The sequence below is a fragment of the Trichophyton rubrum genome (assembly GCF_000151425.1).
Source record: "Trichophyton rubrum CBS 118892 genomic scaffold supercont2.2, whole genome shotgun sequence".
NCBI classification, from domain to species: Eukaryota; Fungi; Ascomycota; class Eurotiomycetes; order Onygenales; family Arthrodermataceae; genus Trichophyton; species Trichophyton rubrum.
In genome coordinates this window covers 1,219,138-1,237,907 of record NW_003456427.1, presented here as the reverse complement: position 1 = coordinate 1,237,907, position 18,770 = coordinate 1,219,138, and the positions used below count along the sequence as shown (strand labels likewise).

At 50.0% G+C, this 18,770-nt stretch overlaps 8 protein-coding genes across 12 annotated transcripts; 5 read left to right on the top strand and 3 right to left on the bottom strand.

Annotated features, from left to right (window-relative positions):
- Positions 1–788: 788 nt before the first annotated feature.
- On the top strand, positions 789–3,306 carry TERG_02022 (uncharacterized protein; the record flags this gene model as incomplete). The annotated part of the gene is made up of 1 exon (XM_003237251.2): positions 789–3,306. Exon 1 carries the CDS (start codon positions 2,425–2,427, stop codon positions 3,304–3,306), a length of 882 nt encoding a protein of 293 aa, XP_003237299.1. The 5' UTR covers positions 789–2,424.
- On the bottom strand, positions 2,796–5,374 carry TERG_02021 (uncharacterized protein). 2 transcript variants are annotated; one of them, XM_003237250.2, is made up of 3 exons: positions 4,913–5,374; positions 4,642–4,850; positions 2,796–4,579 (listed from the first exon to the last, which is right to left on the bottom strand). In XM_003237250.2, exons 1-3 carry the CDS (start codon positions 5,330–5,332, stop codon positions 3,532–3,534), a joined length of 1,677 nt encoding a protein of 558 aa, XP_003237298.1. In that variant the 5' UTR covers positions 5,333–5,374; the 3' UTR covers positions 2,796–3,531. The 2 variants fall into 2 exon arrangements, with proteins under 2 accessions (XP_003237298.1, XP_047605555.1); XM_047749362.1 differs by having other exon boundaries at positions 2,796–4,850.
- Positions 5,375–5,384: 10 nt separating this feature from the next.
- On the top strand, positions 5,385–6,724 carry TERG_02020 (ATP synthase subunit 4, mitochondrial). Of its 4 annotated transcripts, XM_047747848.1 has the most exons (4): positions 5,385–5,618; positions 5,690–6,141; positions 6,239–6,461; positions 6,516–6,724. In XM_047747848.1, exons 1-4 carry the CDS (start codon positions 5,435–5,437, stop codon positions 6,539–6,541), a joined length of 885 nt encoding a protein of 294 aa, XP_047603814.1. In that variant the 5' UTR covers positions 5,385–5,434; the 3' UTR covers positions 6,542–6,724. The 4 variants fall into 4 exon arrangements, with proteins under 4 accessions (XP_047603814.1, XP_047605552.1, XP_047605554.1 ...); XM_047749359.1 differs by having other exon boundaries at positions 6,239–6,724; XM_047749361.1 differs by having other exon boundaries at positions 5,690–6,461.
- A 237-nt stretch (positions 6,725–6,961) lies between these two features.
- TERG_02019 (NEK protein kinase) lies at positions 6,962–8,688 on the bottom strand (the record flags this gene model as incomplete). The annotated part of the gene is made up of 1 exon (XM_003237248.2): positions 6,962–8,688. The coding sequence occupies exon 1, from the start codon at positions 8,018–8,020 to the stop codon at positions 6,962–6,964; it is 1,059 nt and encodes a 352-aa protein (XP_003237296.1). The 5' UTR covers positions 8,021–8,688.
- Positions 8,689–9,828: 1,140 nt separating this feature from the next.
- Positions 9,829–11,131, top strand: TERG_02018 (uncharacterized protein; the record flags this gene model as incomplete). The annotated part of the gene is made up of 5 exons (XM_003237247.1): positions 9,829–10,326; positions 10,381–10,420; positions 10,481–10,574; positions 10,630–10,936; positions 10,997–11,131. 5 exons carry the CDS (start codon positions 9,829–9,831, stop codon positions 11,129–11,131), a joined length of 1,074 nt encoding a protein of 357 aa, XP_003237295.1.
- Positions 11,132–11,464: 333 nt separating this feature from the next.
- Positions 11,465–12,184, top strand: TERG_11791 (uncharacterized protein; the record flags this gene model as incomplete). Its single annotated transcript, XM_047750849.1, has 1 exon — positions 11,465–12,184. The coding sequence occupies one exon, from the start codon at positions 11,465–11,467 to the stop codon at positions 12,182–12,184; it is 720 nt and encodes a 239-aa protein (XP_047605551.1).
- A 1,758-nt stretch (positions 12,185–13,942) lies between these two features.
- TERG_02016 (uncharacterized protein) lies at positions 13,943–16,947 on the top strand. Its single transcript, XM_003237245.2, has 2 exons — positions 13,943–14,378; positions 14,438–16,947. The coding sequence occupies exons 1-2, from the start codon at positions 14,220–14,222 to the stop codon at positions 16,310–16,312; spliced, it is 2,034 nt and encodes a 677-aa protein (XP_003237293.1). The 5' UTR covers positions 13,943–14,219; the 3' UTR covers positions 16,313–16,947.
- Positions 16,948–17,215: 268 nt separating this feature from the next.
- Positions 17,216–18,545, bottom strand: TERG_11790 (uncharacterized protein). The gene has a single exon (XM_047750848.1). It carries the CDS (start codon positions 18,295–18,297, stop codon positions 17,974–17,976), a length of 324 nt encoding a protein of 107 aa, XP_047605550.1. The 5' UTR covers positions 18,298–18,545; the 3' UTR covers positions 17,216–17,973.
- Positions 18,546–18,770: the final 225 nt, after the last annotated feature.

Genomic DNA, 18,770 nt, shown 5'->3' with positions numbered 1-18,770 from the left:
TTTCTGTTGCTGTAGAGAATGACATAGCAGCGACAGTGAGCCGATTAATTAAAACGAGATGAGAGAGAAAAGAGGGAAGGAGGGAAGAAAAAGTCGAGCAGGAGGTGGAAAGGAGAGAGAAGAAAAAGGATTCCCGTCTTGCCTCTATCCTTTTTGCTTCCACCTGCTCTCGCTGTCGAGGTTTGCTTTTGGCGGATGGAAGAAGCTAAGTGGACTAGCGAACCTTGCCCCTTTAGGCCCAGATGCTGCTGACCCCCCGGTCTATAGCAATTGGGTTTCTTTTCTTTTTCTTCTTGTTTTTTTTTTTTTTTTTTTTTTCCTCCAGTTTCTCTGCTTCTTCCGTTTTCTCTTCTGTGCCTCCAGAGACGGCTCCTTTGTTACTCGCGAGAACGAGAGAAGCACGGGGGGCGGATGGAACCGGTCCCATCTTGATCTCATTACCCGTTCGTCCTTGTGGGAGTCTGTACGGGGCATCAGAGAAGAGAGGAGTAGTGCCTGGCAGGGCCGACGGTGAAGACAGTAAACAGTCGTCTGATCCAGGTCCCTATCCATGTCCGTGGCTCTCGGCCCTTATCCCTGTCCCCATCAAAAAAGGCCTATTATATCCAACCAGCAGCGTTCCTCGCGCCTCGAAAAGCCCTTCCCCACGTCCAGCACCTCCAACCAGCCCAATACAGCGTTTTTATTTGTGGGCCGGCGCATGCCCCTTCTGCAACGCTGTCCTCCCTGCCCTGTCTGTGAGCCTGTGAGCCTGCGAGCCTGGTTCTTGTCCTCCCTTGAGTGGATTAATAGCCATCCAATGCTAAGCTCCAGGACGGGTTCTTGTGTATATTTGCTTCTTCTTAATTTTATTTTTCCTTTTCTCGTTCTTGTTTTCTTCTTCCTTCCCCCCTTCTTCTCCCCAAACAGCCTTTGTTTGGTCAGCTGGATAGGAGCTCAGAACGTTGTTGGCAGATTACTGTTGGCATTGCGGCGTACATATGTGAGCTGGTTGGCGCAACAAAAAGAGAGGAATACGGATAAAGAGAAGAGATTGACGGTGAAGTCAAGCGGAGCTGCCACCAGCAATTAGCTTCTGCAGTGAGAGGGACGGAGTACGTATGCAGAATAAGATAGGTTGATATTGCCGGGTACCTGCTTGGTACCTGCCAGCTCTGCTCCGCTGGCCGTTCTCGTTCGACAGAGTTAAGAGTGCATACTTATGCTTGGTCCTCCGCTTGCTTCCTCTTCCCATGTCAGGCCGGACGAGTTCGATACCCAGCCCGTCGTTCAGACACGGCTCCGCGTTCGCCACCGCCGGGAAGCCATGACATGGGGACACTCGTTGAAGTCATTTTTCCGCTGGCTAGTCGAGGTTACGTGCCATGTACAGAGTAAGTACTCCGTACGCACACTATTCTGGCTTTGTTGCCGCTGCTGCGTGCATTCACGCTAGGCCGTCCCTCTTGGGATGCCTGTACTGCCTGGTGTAAGAAACCAACGCATAATCCATATATTTATAGACCGGTTGCGGCGATCCGTCGCGTTTGACTCATTTTAATGTATATTATACCGTCCTAGCAGTGAGACCTCGTCTCAAGACCTCTGCATATATCAATATAACTTGGGCAGTACAGAGTATTAATGCTCCATCCAGCGGAGTTGAGATCTCAACGTCTGACGTTGATGTTTGTATTTTTATGGAGAAGAAAAGAAACAAAAAGGGGTAAGTTCGAGATATCTGGATTATGTAATTAGGTTATGTAATTTTATTGCATAAGGAAACGCCAAGAGCAGAAAAGAGCGAGGATGAAAAACCAACTGAACCATGCCAAGACTTGCCTTGTTCGGAAATATCGCGACTTCGACGAGGCCGAAGCTGGAAACATAAAAAGACACACACGGCGAGAATATCAAGCGAGCAGAGAATGTGGGAGGGTGCGACGAGTGCAGAGCTAGGGGACTAAAGCTGCTGGGCTGGAGCCGGTTTTGCGTGAGACTATAATCTGACTATATTGAGTAACATGAAATCTGATCCAGGTTTATACGATGCTAACAAGGTGCTATTAGATATGACGGCCATATGTCAAGCATTGCACCGATTAATTCCATTTGTTCGTGCCAAACAGGCTTATACCCAGCTCTACCTGATGATGGGAGCTTCATTCGGTTTACTCTATGAGAGTAGCCTGACCATAGGGAGGAAGGAGGCAAGAAGCCGAGAGTGGTTGCTGCTTCTCCCATACAGCAACCCGTGGGATAATATTTATTCTTCACAAAGGCTTCTTGTTCACTCACTCTCTCTCTCTCTTAATCAACACAACTCTCGTTATCATACCAAGCAGTACATTCGCTTCTATCTCTTCAAGATTTTATTATACCCGTCAGGTCACTCGTTTCTGACACTACAGTCGTTACATTTATCTGTACCATTTCCCGTTGAAGATGAGTACCGATTCGGGATACTGCAGCTTACAATCTTCCCCATATTACAAGGAGCTGCAAAATGGCTATTTTACCGCTGTACCCGATGTTTCAAGTACTTCATCGTTCAGCGCTTCTGACTCCCCAGTCTCGCTTCAGTCGTTCCAACCTGGCGCGCCCCCGGACTCAATTTCTGACATCCTTGAGACTCGTAAAGAGGCCAAGGAAGTACTTCTGATATACCGTACCACCCTGGCCGAGCTTGAGTTAAGACGCATGAGCGGCTCTCGGAAGGGGCTGCAGAGATGGGTCGAATACTGGACAAATACTTACAAACCGGACTTTGCCCGTCCTCTCTGCCAAAAGATCGAACTGGCCTGTCCGGAAATCAACCGTATCTTCAGGGAGGCCGCCCAGGATGTCTACCAGATCATCAATGAGATTGACGCGTGCATCACGACCGCCTCTCACCAGGATGAAGTACGAGACTTGATGGCAAGTATGAGGTGCCGTATTCATCGGATCGTCAGTGAAAGGCGGGTGCGGGCCAATCAGCTCATGGAATGGCTTAGATGTGACATCGAGTCTACACCCGTGGATATACAGGACAAGATGTTTGATCGGTTAAAGAAGCAGGTCTATGGCCTGAATCCATCAGGCCATTACCACCCTAACCCCGAGGAAGAGGAATGTGAGGAACGTGAGGAACGCGAGGACCAAATGGAAGAAAATGAAGAGACTATCGAGGAGCGCCTCCGACAGCAGATGGGACTTTTGAACATGGCTACTCTTCCTGACAGTCTAAGGCAGATTATTGCAGTGGACAATTCAAGGAGCCAGTGGGCGCTTTATGCTACACAAGCAGAAACTTTTGCCATGAACAACGCCGAGGGAATGGTGTGAGTGGCCCAAGGCACCTTGGGATATTTGCTCGCTTTTACAACAATATGAGCATTCGTTTCAAGGGCTGGATTTCTGTTAGCCTTTCGGCATTATGTTGTCAACTTTTCACTACAATGCCTTGTAAATGTTATCATGCAATAGTCACACACGCTCTTTTTGTCTTGACCCACATACGTGTCGGTAATAGAATCAAAATGGCATTGAATGATTGTTTATCATTTCTAACTAAAAGTCCCACAACTCTCGGAGCATATGTCCAGGCTCCGTATCCTCTTCTCTTCCTTCTAGTCCGCGATCGGTAAATATTCTCTTCGGGATCTGAAACTCCACCACAGGAGCCTTTTTAAATGCCTTTTCCTCCTTCCCCAACTCCGTACCTAGCAGAGCCTGATAAGAAAGATCTAGAAAGTCCTCAACGTTATAATGCTGCTTAGTGAATTGCTCGGATATAATCCTGGCCAAAGCCGCGGTATTCGGGTGGTAATGAGATTGCAAAGTCTCAATCTCCCATAAACTGCTCTCAATAGCGTTTGTGAGCGTTGGATTGGGCTCACATGCATCAAACGGATCATCCATACCCTCTTTTTCTATCTCCTCATACAGCGATGGATCATGCTTCTTCAAATCCCGATGAATCATAAACGTGCATGTTGGATGGGATTTGAGCATGTTATATATCCAGGGCACAATCGCCACGATCGCAGCAGGCGGCGCATTAAGCGCCAATCGCGAAAGCCGCTTGATAAAGCTCGCTACAAGCGTGGCGGGAAGATGCGAAGAAGCAAGGAAAGTATCCATCAACCTAAAGAAACGAGACCTATGTTTGGAGTGCAGCACATCCCTGTCTAGTAGGGAGTATAGCTTCGTGTAGAACTGTGGGTAGTCTAGGTTCTTCTCCTGGATGAGGTAGAAGAGCCCCGATAGCGAGAGCAAGGAAGTTGACCCGCCTTCGTTGTAGCAGTCTGTTAGAAAGTCCATTAGGAGCTCTGGTTTTGCGAACCAGGGTACGACGACATGCGACATTATGCGGAGGAGGTGTTTGCGTTGCGATTTGGTCATTTGGTTACGTAGTACAGCGAGCCAGGCTGTTTGTACGCGGATCTTGAAGGAATTCTCGGAAGTGAAGGGGCCTTTGTTCTTTGGGCTAATTTTCGAGGTGTCGGTGTAGGTGGTTTCGAAACGGGCGTGGAGATCGGTTGGCTCGCCGATGTTGGAGAGCAGGTCGACTATGCTGTCGAGTGTTTCTGCGTCTCTCTGTTCGGATAGGTAGGTTCTGTTTTTGTAGGTGTTAGTTGCATATAATTGATGGTTGTGAGTTGGTAGGAAAAAACGTACGCAAGGCGGAGGACGGTGTAGACTGTGATATCGTGATACTTTTGGAAAAAGCTGTCCATGAAGTGCGCCCTGAGTTTGTCATTTCCTGGCTGGACCACGGCAGCCAGGATATCGTTGAAGTAGCCACTGGACCATACATTGATGTCTGATCCGGTATAATGGGCGACTTGTTCTTTGATCAATTGCATGCACAAGCTTAGAGCGGTAGTCTACCAAAATATGTAGCATGTTAGTAAAATAAGCAAACATGCAATGCAATGTGTAAATATACCTGCTGAGACGGCTCTCCATCCCGCAAGATCCCAACCAAAGCTGTCTTGTATTCCTGATATCTCTCCTTCAACCATGCGACTAGTATAGTCTCATTCTCGGCTGCGCTCTTTGGAGGGTTCAATTGCCCACCAGCCAGCAACCGGCAAAAGACCCGACAAAGAGAAACCGCAAGAGCCTTCCTTCCAGCCTTATCCGTGCTTGCATCGTCAAGTTTCGAGAGCAAAGTGACGATATTGTTGTAATATTTCCGGGATTCAGCAATCTGGTCCTCGAGCTCTTGTATGTGTTCGATCTCCAACTTATCCTTCCCGTTCCCTCCCTCGACCGCTCTCCGCTTCATCGACCGACGAGCAGACTCTGAATCGCTCTTCTTCCTCTTCTTTGAGCTTTTCAGCTCCCCATTAACCGCTGACGCCATGGTAGTCCAGCCCAACACCCTTATTCAAAAAAAAAAAAAAAATATATATATATATCTACCCTTCAGCAACTTTTTCCTGCCTTATCGCAGTTTAATCTTTTTATGTCGCTTTTTCACACTAGTCCATTTCCGGCTAGCGTCCTGAATCACCCGAACTTCAACTTCAAACTGGCAATCAAAACCTCATCTTCGTCCCATCACAGGCTCTCCAACCTCTGCATCACCGCATCAACCACCCTCAAACGTACAACTACAATGGCGTCACGGTTGGCTAAGAGCGCCATCGGTAAGTGCACCCGCCACACTCTCGGGTGCCATTGACCCTCGCACAACCACTAATCCACCGTCCAACCCAAGGCGCCGCCCGTATCCGTCCATCGGTTCTTCCACGATCTGTCCCAGCCCTGACCAGCGTCACTCCGGCGCGATACGCCTCGAATGTCCCCTCCGAGGACCCCAAGAACAAGGCCCAGTCGATCGTGGATGCATTGCCCGGCAACTCGCTTGTTTCCAAGACGGCTATTCTCTCCGGAGCCGCGGGTCTGTCGATTGCCGCCATCAGCAACGAGCTGTATATCCTGAACGAGGAGTCGGTCGTTGCGTTCTGTTTGCTCAGTGTGTTTTACGCTGCGTTCAAGCTTGGTGGGCCCGGATACAAGGAGTGGGCGGCTGCTCAGATCCAGAAGCAGAAGGATATTTTGAACTCTGCTCGTGCGGACCATACCAATGCCGTTAAGCAGAGGATCGAAAACGTCAAGCCCTTGAGTGGTGTCGTTGATGTCACCAAGCAGCTTTTCGAAGTCTCTAAGGTACGATTGGATCAAGCACTGATGGTTTTTACTGGGTTTTTTTGATGGAAGTGGTGGGGATTTTTTTATATGTTGATGACTGATGTTGTTTTGATAGGAGTCTGCTCGCTTGGAGGCTCAGGCTTTCGAGCTGGAGCAGCGAACTGCGCTTGCCGCCGAGGCCAAGAAGGTCCTTGAGTCCTGGGTTTCCTACGAGAGCCAGGTCAAGCAGCGTGAGCAGCGCGAGTTGGCCGAGTCCGTCATTGCCAAGATCCAGAAGGAGTTGCAGAACCCCAAGATGTTGCAGCAAGTTCTGCAGCAGTCTGTTGCTGACGTTGAGAGTAAGTTCTTTATATTGTAGTCTGTGAACTATCTACTAATGCTATATGCTATAGGAATTGTTGCCTCCAAGGCTCAGTAGATGGTTACTTTTCTCCCCGCTTAGGCCTAGTTGTCGGCAGTATCATTTGTCAATCTAGTGTATAAAATCAAATAGAAGAGTCGCAATTCTGTGCCAGTATATTATAACAAAGTTATACATTCTTATTCAGTTATACCTTCCTTGTAGCTTGGGTGGTAACAATATCAAATTGGGTAATATATATAGATTAAGATATAGCTAAAATACATGCTTCATCCTGCTTGAAATCGGGTATAAAAAAGATAAAACAAAATGCAAAAGTAAAATACAGGAATAAAATGCTCACATAAAATATAGACATAATCTTCATATAATTTTTTTTTGGTGTTTTCTACTTTTTCTTCTTCCTCTGTTGGTGCTCACGCTGCTCAGGTGGCTGAGCAGCCTCTCTCTCTGACTTCTGGGGGAAGGCGAACGGGGTCAACGGTACGGGCGGAAGATCTGGGATGGGGTAATCGCCCGCTCCTCCCTGGGCGGGAGGCGGCGGACGAATGCCTCATCTGGGAGGCCTTCAAACGGCAGGACAGGGACGGGATAGACAAGACGGGCCAGCTCGCGGATGCGAGGGCGGTCTGCTTTGGCGGGAGTCATCCCGGTAAGAACACATTCCTGCAGATCATCACTGTAGGCATCATCGACACCACCGTAGGGGTTTGCACCAGTCCAGTTGACCATGGAGAGACATTGAATGACGGTAGTAGCAGAGAAGACGTCACTTCGGGGGCTGCAGTTTGGGAATTCAGGGGCCATCCAACCTTCAGAGCCGTATGGAGCAAACGGGAGCTTCAGGTCTTTCTTGGAGACACTGAGTCCAAAGTCACCTAGTCTGATGAGGGGGTATTCTCCAGCAATGTCCAATGATTTGATGAAGACGTTTTCCAGTTTGATGTCACGATGCAGGATTGGGTTCCAGTTTCTCTTGTCTGGAACGTTGTCGTTGACGATCTCCCTATCGTTGCGGAGTCCAGTGTGCATGTAGGCGAGAGCACGGATGAGTTGACGAAAGACATGCCAGAGGAACGCCTCGGGGATCGGTTTTCCAGCAGAGGCCATCCACTGTTTGAAGTAGGCCAGGTTGCCAAGGTCACAGTACTCGAGGAAGAGTTCGCCCTTGTGCGGGCTGATGGATGCTTCGAGGTACTTTTCGACGTTAGGATGATCCATGACACGCACGACTTTGACCTCCCTGAGCCATCGCCAGGGCTTCGCCTTCCCCCAGACATAGAAACACTTGCGAACACAGACGTAGCCGTCCTTTTTGCGCTTGACTAGATCGACGGACTTTCCACACGCCGGTGCTTGGGGGAGGAGCTCGACGACCACATCGTACTTGTGCTCGAGGTTATGGTGAACAATCTCTTCAAACTCTGGGTATGCACCTTCCAGAGCCTGGACTGACTGCAGACGAGCACGGAAGGCTTCAGACTCGACCTCGCGTCTGGCTCTGTCTGAAGGAGAGCTTTTCTTGCTTGAACGCATCTTTGCAGAGGTTGTTCAGTAGAAGTTCACTGTTTCCTGCAGTTGGTGTTAGCTAGGGAGATATCGACTTCAAAGACGCGTCTCTCTTACCTTTTACGCGTAGAACGGCTTCTATCCTTGTTGAGAGCTGATATCCTTTGCCGAGTATATGACCGGCTGCATACGCGTTAGTACAAGCTCCTAGACTATAGAAGAGGATACTTACCAGCTTGAGGAAGATAAGAGTAGCAGGCAAGCTGAAGGATTACCCGGATATGATGGCCTTGAGGCTGTTCTCTGTGGTAAAAAGCTGGTTGACTGGACAGTGAGCCTCCAGTAGCCAGAGAGACAGCAGCACAGCTACGGACAGTGTTAGTAGATGATATCATAGTGGTATCCTGAAGCTATCCTGATGAGAGCAGCATCTGTGAGAGACAAGACTGACCAGCCCAAGCAAACGTGAGGGCACTCTCCCAGAGGACAGAGAGTGCAAGGAGCTTTCAAGAAGAGTTGGGGCAGTGAGAAGCAGCTTTTATAGCAGCCAGAGAAGGGAGAAGCACGTGGTCTGTCAAGCCCTAGAGAGTTGTTGATATCACTTGAAGTTGAAGATGAAGTTGAAGTTGACAACAAGAAGAGAAGATGGTGATGATGAAGAAAGAAAACAAAAGAAGAAGAAGAAGAGAAGAAGAAGAAGAAGAAGAAGAAGAATTTATAGACAGCCCACCTGCCTAAAGGGGACGAGTCAGGCTTCACTCTCTTCTCTGCTCATCGTCGACGACAGTGAAAGACAGGACAGTCTTAGTCATGGACAGTAAAAGACAGGAGAGAGAGAGAGAGAGAGAGAGAACTCAGTCTATGCAGTTGCTGATATTCATTATCAGGCAGGGCATTACTCTTGAGTCTTCGGTGACATGAGATACGGCATCATCATGGAGTCACGGCTGGAAGATTGGCAGGGCAAGGTATAGAGTGACACCATGCTATACAAGATTGGACATGGTAGATCTTCTTAATCTACTCTAAAAGGCAGAGATGGGTATGAAGGTGGTATATTCTGCTGCCCTTGGTAGAACCTCCTGGAGACGACATGGCTGACGTTGGTATTTGGTAGTTACAGGGATACGATACGATATAACATCTCATCAGGTCAATATATACCGACAGTGGCATATTTTGACAGCCAGGGTATCGACAGCTGCAGTCGAGACAAGCAAACCGGGGACGGAGTCAGGTTGACGTCGAAGCTGGGTCGGAAAAACGAAGATCAACCGCGAACTCAATCGCTGGGCCAACAGCAAACCGGGGCTGCTACGGAGTACTATTTACGATTTGATAACCGCCCGCAGCCAGCTTCAAGCCACTATCACATCGACAACCGAACTAGACGTGCAGTGAATAGCACTCCCAGCCGTCAGCCAGAGGCCCAATCTTTTCCACTGTCCCGTTGGAGATTCATAGCTATGCCGATGCTTGATAGATAGAGCCTGGTTTAGGGGGAGGATATATGAAGGCTGCTAATGTCCCTGCGCCTCGTCCCCACCGTAGAATGTTTGATTTTAATTGGCCCTGGCATGTTTCCCCTGCGATGTTGCTTGGGCTGCGGCGGCTTAGGGGGGAGGGCTTACGCGCCCTGGGCATTCTAAAACCACCCTTCCTTCACGGAGCATATATAAATACACCATATCACCATGAAGAAGCGCCTAGAGCTCTTGTTGTGTCTTTCTCTTTGCTCTATAAACTCCCCATGATTCCCCAGATAACCTCCCCTTATAGTTAACCAGCAGTACAGACGTCATCGCGGATACTCCGTCAACCTACATTGGGAAAACATGCCGCTGATACGGCTTCACAAGAAGTCTGACAAGGACGCCGCCGACATGAACCACCCTCAGACTCAGACCTCCGAAGCGCCCGAGTTTCGCATCATCCGCTCAGACACCTACACTGAAGAGACAATCGATGCACCCCCCTTCCAGACGGTAGAAAGCCCCGGGACATCCCCGCGCAAGTCCTTTGGCTTCTTCCGCCGGTCCATCGACAGCGGGCGCAGCAGCCAGGACTCTCACTCGCCGCGGGAAAGCCGCTTTCCACGACTGCATATCGGCCGTCGGTCAAGGTCCGGCAGCTCCTCGTCCGTCAATATACCGGATAACTTGCCTGAGGTGGGGGATACCGTGGACGAGGAGGAGAGAGAGGCCCAGTGGGAGAAGCGGGCGACGATCCTGGTGCAGGGCGGGTCGCATTCCTCTGCCCCTTCGCTGGGAGTGCAGCAGGGCAACAGATCGCGAAGCTCGAGTGTTGGCAAAGTGAACGATCCAGAGGGAGATGTACGTTTCATTCTTACTTCTTTGCTGGGAGAGGGCAAAGCTGACGGCCTGTAGGAAACTATACAGGAAGCTATACGGCTGCATGAAGCTGGGGGTAAGCAACATCATCTCTTTTACTGTCCGCCTATTCTATTGCACTGCTAACCCCCTTCAGATCTAGAAAAGTCAACGCACATCTTTGGAAAGCTGGCGGATCCCCAAGGACAGAATAACGCCTTGAGTCAAGTTCTCTTCGGCCTGGCTTTACGGTCAGTTCTTCCCGCTTCTGCCTTAGATATATAGACTTCAGCTGACCATAATTAGACACGGATGGGGTTGTCAACCCAACACCGAAATGGCAGTCCAATATCTTAGCGCCGCAGCATCAAATTCAGCCTCTATTGAAGAAGAAGCCCTTCGCGCCGGCATGGTGAAAGGCGGTGCGGCAAAGGGTGAACTGGTGCTTGCTATCTATGAATTGGCAAACTGCTACCGCAACGGATGGGGCGTGGCCAAGGATCCCGCTGCTGCTAGGCAGTACTATGAAACAGCTGCCAACCTCGGAGATACAGATGCCATGAACGAGGCTGGATGGTGTTATCTCGAAGGGTTTGGCGGGAAGAAAGACAAGGTAGGCCGCAGTTGTACTGTACTGTTTTGATAGACGTTGATACTAATGCTGGGAACATAGTTTACTGCAGCCAAGTATTACAGGCTGGCCGAACAGAATGGGAACAAGACGCTGGGGAACTCTTGGTATGACATCCTCCAGCTCTGGTTCTACCTAGAGGAGATACTGACTGATTTACAGGATCTGGAAGGATAAATATAATCCGAAATAATACGTCGCCAGACACATCCCCTCTGATACAAATTTGGACACGATAGTTACGACCATAATGACGATACTAATGAACCGATCTCTTTTGCAAGTTATATGGAATTTATTCTCCCTACATACCAACCACCCTACCGATCCCATGATAAAGATACAAAAATCAAGAAGACATAGTTCTTGTTTCCGAAACACATCAACTCCACAAGTATCCAATCCAACCAGGCTATGGGAAATAGATGAAATAGTAAAGTAATAGATTAATTATTCTGTTGCGCTTTCAACATCGCTGCAAGTCGTTTGTAATCTTCTAGAAGTTCGGGAATGTCTCCTACCTTCAACTCCGAGGCATCTCCCATATCCAAGAATTTCTGGATTCCAGGGGCTCCTTTGGTCCTGGGCGAAGGACCTGGCGATTTGGCTCTGGTGCTAGATGACGCTGCTGCAGGATCAGGGGCCCGAGCCAAACCACGTATCATACTCGGGAAATGGCTGAGGGGGTTCAGCGAGGTTCCAAACCCCCTAACTGAACCGAACCCTTGGTTCGTGCTACCGGTACTAGACGAGATAGTAGGTGGTGTGGCGGTAGACGATGCAGCAGTGTCATCTGATGCATTCGTATCAGACCTATTGGTGCTTGAGTCTCGTTTAGTGGTTCCGGGTCGTCTTCGCCCACCGACCAGCTCAGCCAGCCTGTCGTCAAGTGGCTGTCTGGAAGAAATGGATGGTGTCGGAGTAGGTGTACGATCACCTATGTTCGACCCGTCTTCACTCACGGCCTCGTCGGGAGGAACAGTCCCGGACTTCACTTGTACCAGTTTCCGTGCATCGTCGAGTGTCTTGGGCACAATGGGCGTACCAGGTCGTGCGTTATCGCCCTGGGATATCTGGACTTCCTTCAGCCTCCCGAACAGGAACGCAAAGCTGTTATCAAGGGTGCTGCTTATGCTCTTTAGCCCCTGGTCGGCAGTATTTCGTACTATATCATTTGCTGCTCCGAGAGCCTTTGCTGGAGGCTGGAAGAGGTCGGATAGTCGTTGCTGAGCAGAAGGGTTGGTGGGTAGGGTCGGTCGTGCGGACGGCGCGGTGCTAGTGGCGCCTGAAACCGTGGACGGGCTCTTCTCAAGAGCCTCATCTGAGTTGGAATCCATGGGAGCAGGGTGTAGCAGGTTAAGGTCGGGCTGGTCAATAGGTGCCCTGCCTTCTTCCATACGAAGATTGGTCAAATCGACGTTCTCAAGGAAGTCGATGGCTGCCTCCAGGTTTGTGAGACAGTATGCGGTTTCACCGTCAATCTTGCTTGATGACCGGAATCGTTGGATGAAGTTGAGATTGCTGATGATATTAACTCCTTCTGGCGGCGAGAGGATAAGGGTATAGATCAGGGTAGGCAGAATCTCATCTGCAGATGATGAGGATGGGAGGATGTTTGTCAACGCATCTACGATTGCCTTGTGAGCGGCTACGAGCTGTTGGAGCTTTCCAAGAGGGTATCTCTCGTCGTTCATCCGTATCAAACACTGACGAGCCGCTGCAACGCATTCCTTCGGATCAACAGTTTCTTCAGCTCCCTGTTTGGATATGTCTACTCCAAGGTCCTTCAGTTCGATGCCCATTACCAACAAGGCAGCCGTCTTCGAGCGTAGCTTTTCATCTCGAACATCGTCGATCGTGCTCCGGTGCCGCCAGATCTTATCATAGATAGTTTCGCATGCTCTCCGCTCAACAGCCTCTTCAAGGGCATGCTGTTTAAACTGGAGTAACTTCCGGGCCTTGCGTTTCTCTGCCACTTCCTCAGCTGTGAGCATTTGTTGCTCAGGCGTATCCTTTTGCGTGCCATGGGAACTCGTAGGGCGCCTTGAAGATCTTGACGCCTGTGACTGAAGAGAGGACGCAGAGCTGTTACGGTGCAGCCGGGACGCTAGGGTAGAAACATGCGTTGAGATATGAGATCCAGCTCGGACGTAGAATTCCTGGAATAAACCCGAGAGCGTATCTATTGAAGGAGGTGTACTGAATGTTTTCGCGCTGAGGGAAGCGATGAATCTACGATTAAAACGCAAAGTATTAGTACCGGCATTCAAAAAAGAAGATAATAACCTGCGTGCACTTACCTATCCGTCAGGCTAACTAGCTCTATGGGGAGCTCTGCGAATTGCTCGGGAAGCTCAGCAGGTGGTTGTCCGGCAGCTGGTTCTGCACCCTCGCCCTCCCCCTGAGACACCTCAGGAGCTTTCTTATTAAAAACATCGTCTGGCTCTTCCACCAGTCCGTGTCCAGGTGAGGACAACGGGTCCTCCGCCACCACCTGCATGGCTTCACCCATGCCCTCAGCTGTCGAATCTATTCGTGAGAAAGGACTGCTGTTCTCAAGCCGGCTGAGAGAGTTGGAACCCCCACGCTTCTGCATCTGCGACGAGGAAGCGTGATCTTTCTTTTCTGACATCTCTGCTCCCTCGCCTCCAAAAAGCAGGCATCAAACCATGGGTTATTCAGATGATATGTGACTTAGCTCCCCCTGTCCTGTTGTCCCTTCACGCGGATGCTCCCGTTCTTGTTGAGTGTTACACTTGGGCGTCAAGTAGGGCCTTCACGGGATCTCTCTTGACGCTGTACAACACTCTCCGGCGTTTCCCCTTCGCCGTCCACATTAGAATCGATGTCAGTGCCAGCCCGTCGTCCCCCTTTTCTTTTTCGTCCCTTCGAGCCAGGCAGACGTCGAGCTATTATTCCCGTCCCTACCTTGCAGCTCGATATATCAACCATCCGAACAAGGTTCATCCTAGCCGCGCGGATCGTCGGAGATAAGATAATCCGTGACGTCATGTGGGCCGCTTAGTCAGAATCCGGGGGCCTTTTCTCGGGGCTTCTGGCGTCACTCCAGGCTCAGTCTTCCATCCAGCGTCAACGACTGTCCATCCATCAACGTCCAGGTCTTCATAGAAGGCGTGTGTTATATTCTTAGACTCCATATATATTTGTCAGTATTATGGGTAGCAGATACCTATAGTCGCGTACCGTTCTAGCTGCATGATGTTAGACTCGTGATAAAGAGGTCTAGTTGAACCTGCTATCGACCATGATGTTGCCGACCAACATCCTACTATCCCTACTCGCCGTTTCGTCATCGTACGTATCGGCTTCTCCTCAAGATTGGTATGGAGCAGATCAGATAGCTCTTGTGCCATCAGAGGAGGCTGGAGAAGAGCCCAAGTCTCTCCGAACTACTCATCAGTTTGTAGGTGACTCCCTTGATCCCCGGGGGGTGATGATGAAAAGCACTGACACTCGGGATAGTCACTTCGGCATGTATTTCATCACGGAACCTATGAGAACCCTATGTTACATAAACGCCTCGATGTCGAGCCTGATGCAGATCTATGGATGGAGTCAGAGGATGGCCAGAAGGTCGAGCTGCCAAAGACCTTCGAAGCCTCGGGACAGCCGGTGAAGATTCAGCGACTTACCGATCGACGACCAGAAGTTGTGGAAGGTAGGCTTCAGGCGGCTCGAAACCCAGGCCTTGCAAGCTTTATACCTCCTCCGGAATGGTCGATAGACGATGTTTCCGGCCCCGATATAACTGATAGGCAGACCATTCTTAGCCTGGCAAAGATGACTGCCAACGCATATATTCAAAAACCTGGAACTTCACAATGGCTAAGCCTGGAACATACCCCTTGGAAACACTCTAATAGGTTTGGGTGGGAAAACGATGGCCTCCGGGGCCATATTTACGCCGATAAGGGTAACACGACCATCATCATCGCCCTGAAAGGGACATCTGCCGCTCTCTTCGATGGTGAAGAGACTACAACCAATGACAAGGTTAACGACAATCTCTTTTTCAGCTGCTGCTGCGGGCAAGGTGGACAGTACTTTTGGCGACAGGTTTGTGACTGTTATACGACAACTTATACGTGTAACATCACCTGCGTAGCCTCGTCACTTAGGTCCGAAAATCGGTACTACAGGGCGGCTCTAGACCTCTTTGCAAATGTGACTGAGCTTTATCCAATGTCGAATGTTTGGATAACGGGCCATTCACTTGGCGGTGCAGTCTCCAGTATGCTCGGAAGAACATACGGACTTCCTGCTGTGACTTTCGAGGCCGTCCCTGAAGCACTCCCAATTTCACGCTTGGGCATTCCTGTACCTCCAGGAGGTGATCCATATACACCAGATGCTGACTACTCGGGTGCTTTTCACTTTGGTCACACTGCCGATCCCGTCTACATGGGTAGCTGCAACGGCGCAACGTCAATCTGCACGCTAGGCGGTTATGCAATGGAGTCTGTATGTTTCACCGGCAAGAGATGCGTATACGATACAGTCCAAGATTTTGGCTGGCGGGTTGCTATCGGTACACATAGAATTGTCAATGTGATCAATGATGTACTTAAAAAGTACAAGACTGTCCCGTCATGCCAGCCGGATAAAGCATGTGTCGACTGTCCTAACTGGAAGTTCTTCCGGAGCAATGGCAGCGAACACACCACGACAAAGACGACAAGCACTACCCCAACCGCCACGAGGACCGAAACCTGCAAGACTCCTGGCTGGTGGGGATGCCTTGATGATACCACTAGTCAGACTAACCACCCCTCCACTTCGACGTCCTCGACCTCGACTAGTAGCACGTCTACGTGTAAGACGCCGGGATGGTTTTGGTGCAAAGATAAAAGCACCACAGAGACAAGTACAACGACAACCCCGGGAACTACTTCCAACCCTCTCACAACTACTCCAAAGTCAACCTCTGCTACCACTACTACTTGTGAAACGCCAGGGTGGTTCGGGTGTAACGACCCAACGACAACATCGACCACAACGTCGACAAGCCAACCCCCCTCATCTTCATCCTCCTCCTCATCGACTACCACGACTTGCAAAACACCGGGTGTTATATGGGGGTGTAACGATGTTACCAGCACAACTACATCATCTTCCGCAGCTGCAAGAACTACGTCAAGCTGCAAGACACCTGGAATCTTATGGGGTTGTAATGATGTGATTACAACTTCTGCATCAACTTCTGCAACCTCCAGCACTACATCTACCTGCAAAACTCCTGGCATTCTATGGGGCTGCAATGACATCAGCACTTCTCCGACCGCCGGCACCTCGACTCCCACGCTGACGCCACACATCAGGCCAACAGCAACTGGTTAAAACGTGGGTACCTCGGTCCCTAAATATTTATTTTTTGGGTGTGGGCAATAGTCTGCCATCTCTATTGCAATTTTACTTCCATCTACCAAACAACCCTAAAGAATGAGTTTATGATAATTTGTTCGGGCTTTGACTGACTTTTTGACATGTATTACGTGTTGCCATCTTTACCCGGAGTAGTATTGAGAGAAATTGGTATCTAGTCTGGTGTTATTTGGGCGCCTGCTATCGTTTTAGATTTTGTTTTGTATGGCTATAATTGGTTGATTTCGGCATTGATAAGGGTATCACAAGGCAAGCAATTTTTAGGAATATATTTATATTACTAGACCTTTTTTCCACCATTTTCTTCCTGCTCCAGCTCCGTTTTGCAAGAACAACAGCATTTTACGAGACTCCAAACACCAAGGAAACGATCGTGACAAGAAGCTGGTGGCCCTTTGCAGCGAGCATGGGGTTGTTGCGGACAACAGGGCCCCTTTTTTGAAACATGGATCCTTACTCAGTCCCCCGATGCTGGACGATAGAGCGAGCCATAATTCGAACAACAGACGAACATACGAACCACACACAACAGCAGACGTCAGCCATGGTTCGCTCTCCCTTCCTTCGCCAACCAGGCGTTCGTTCGTCCCGCCGCGTGATGAAATATTTGTCGGCCTTGACAGGACGATATATGTGGTTGTAAGTTACTAGTGTCAATAATCATCCACTTCCGAGCCGGGGGTCGACCAGCCACTAATTCCCAGACAGGAAATGAGTCCAAAAGCCTCTCAGCCCAGGAATGCCGCCTTACTGCTCCATATTTTTGTTTTACGTCCATCCGTCACTTCTGGTGGCGGCGGACAGGAGCTTGACTATTATTTTTTTTTAATGAACCCAGAAGGTCTTGACCAGCCAGGCAGAGAGAGGGCTGGGGGTTGCAGGCGGCACAGTTGGCAAGGTTCCTTTGCCCATTTTCTTTTCTTTTCTTTCTGCCCTGCCCGCCGTCTGCGGGTGAGATGAAGCTGGCCCGGATCTTCTGGACAACAACCACTAGCAAACAGACGATCGCGTTGCACTGAGAACTATCATGACGACCAGGGCAATGCGATGAGTCTCCTGCGATACGAACAGTGGCGAGCTCTTATTTTCCGACTTCTCAGGAGTAAATAGGAGTTGTCAAATCCGGGGAGAGCTGGTTTGCGGCTTGCTTAAAGAACATCATGCCCGACCTTCGCGCTGGTCTAGCTTGAGAATCGAATCAGTCCAAGTTTTGGTGCTTCTCTCCGCATTCGTTACCAAAGAAAAAAGGTAGGATCCCCCAGCGGGTGCGGCGACGATCAGATCTGGCCAGCGTCGAGTTGAGTCGAGAGTGCGTCAAGCCCGTATCGAGAGTCGTTTGATGTGCAGATCGGGCCAATACGCTCCCGCCCGCCGTCTTCTCCTCTGCCACACTTGAGGAGAGGCAATGCGTTGTGTGACGTTGTTTGTGAGACGTTAACGAGGAAGACTGTGATATAACTCTTGTCAACTCCGTGACGGACGGTCTTATCTCAGGTCTATTTAACGGGCGTCCCCATATTCCCTCTGTTCCTGGGGCATGGTCGAAGAAGGGGAGAAGCGCGCGGCAAGAGACGAAAAATGGAACTTACCTTCATCACTATCCATGGCAAGTTGAATCATTTCCTTAAGTCCTTTGCCTCCCCCCCTTTTTTATTGTACCTTTGCAGCTCTTGAACCAACATCCCCAGCCCCCTCCCTCTCTGCTGTTCATGATATGGTTCTAACGAAAGGGGACAGATCTCTCTCCTGATGCCCGCACCCGCTACGTCTCTAGTGCGATAGAAGATATCCTTGGCTACCTGCCTCCAGAGGTGCTCAACAGGCCAATATGGGAGTTCTTCCACCCTGATGAGCTGTCGCAGGCGCGTACGATCTACTCGCGCTCTGTTAGACATGATAAGGCTGCGGGGTTGAACTATTTTCGAGTCAGGCACAAGCATGGCCACTGGGTTGCATGCGAGTGTGTCTTTACCATAGTGTGCGATGTCCTGATTGCCAGCACCAGCGTCTACCACCGGGGGAAGCGAAGCCAGAGTGAGCCTTTTCTATACCTTTGTCTATGGCTGAGAACATGCTAATCGTCTAATGCAGTGCGCGCTGCTGATGCTCCTATTGTGCGGCGATTGTTTGCATCATCATCTCGCGACCCTCGCTACCACATGTTGAGCTGCATGTCTACGAAGTTCAAGCCCTCGCCGCCCCCGAGCAGCTCATCGCCGTTTGCTGCTCATGAGCCGCGCGCAGCATTGTTCTTGAACCGTTTCACCCGCTCTGCGGCCGTCATATACGCCACCCCCAGTATTGTTAACGTCCTAGGCATACCGCCTTCCGCTCTCATCTCGACAAGCTTCTACTACTGCATCGAGGAATGCTGTCTCCCCCAGGCTGTACAGTGTCTAGAGAGCGCCAAAGC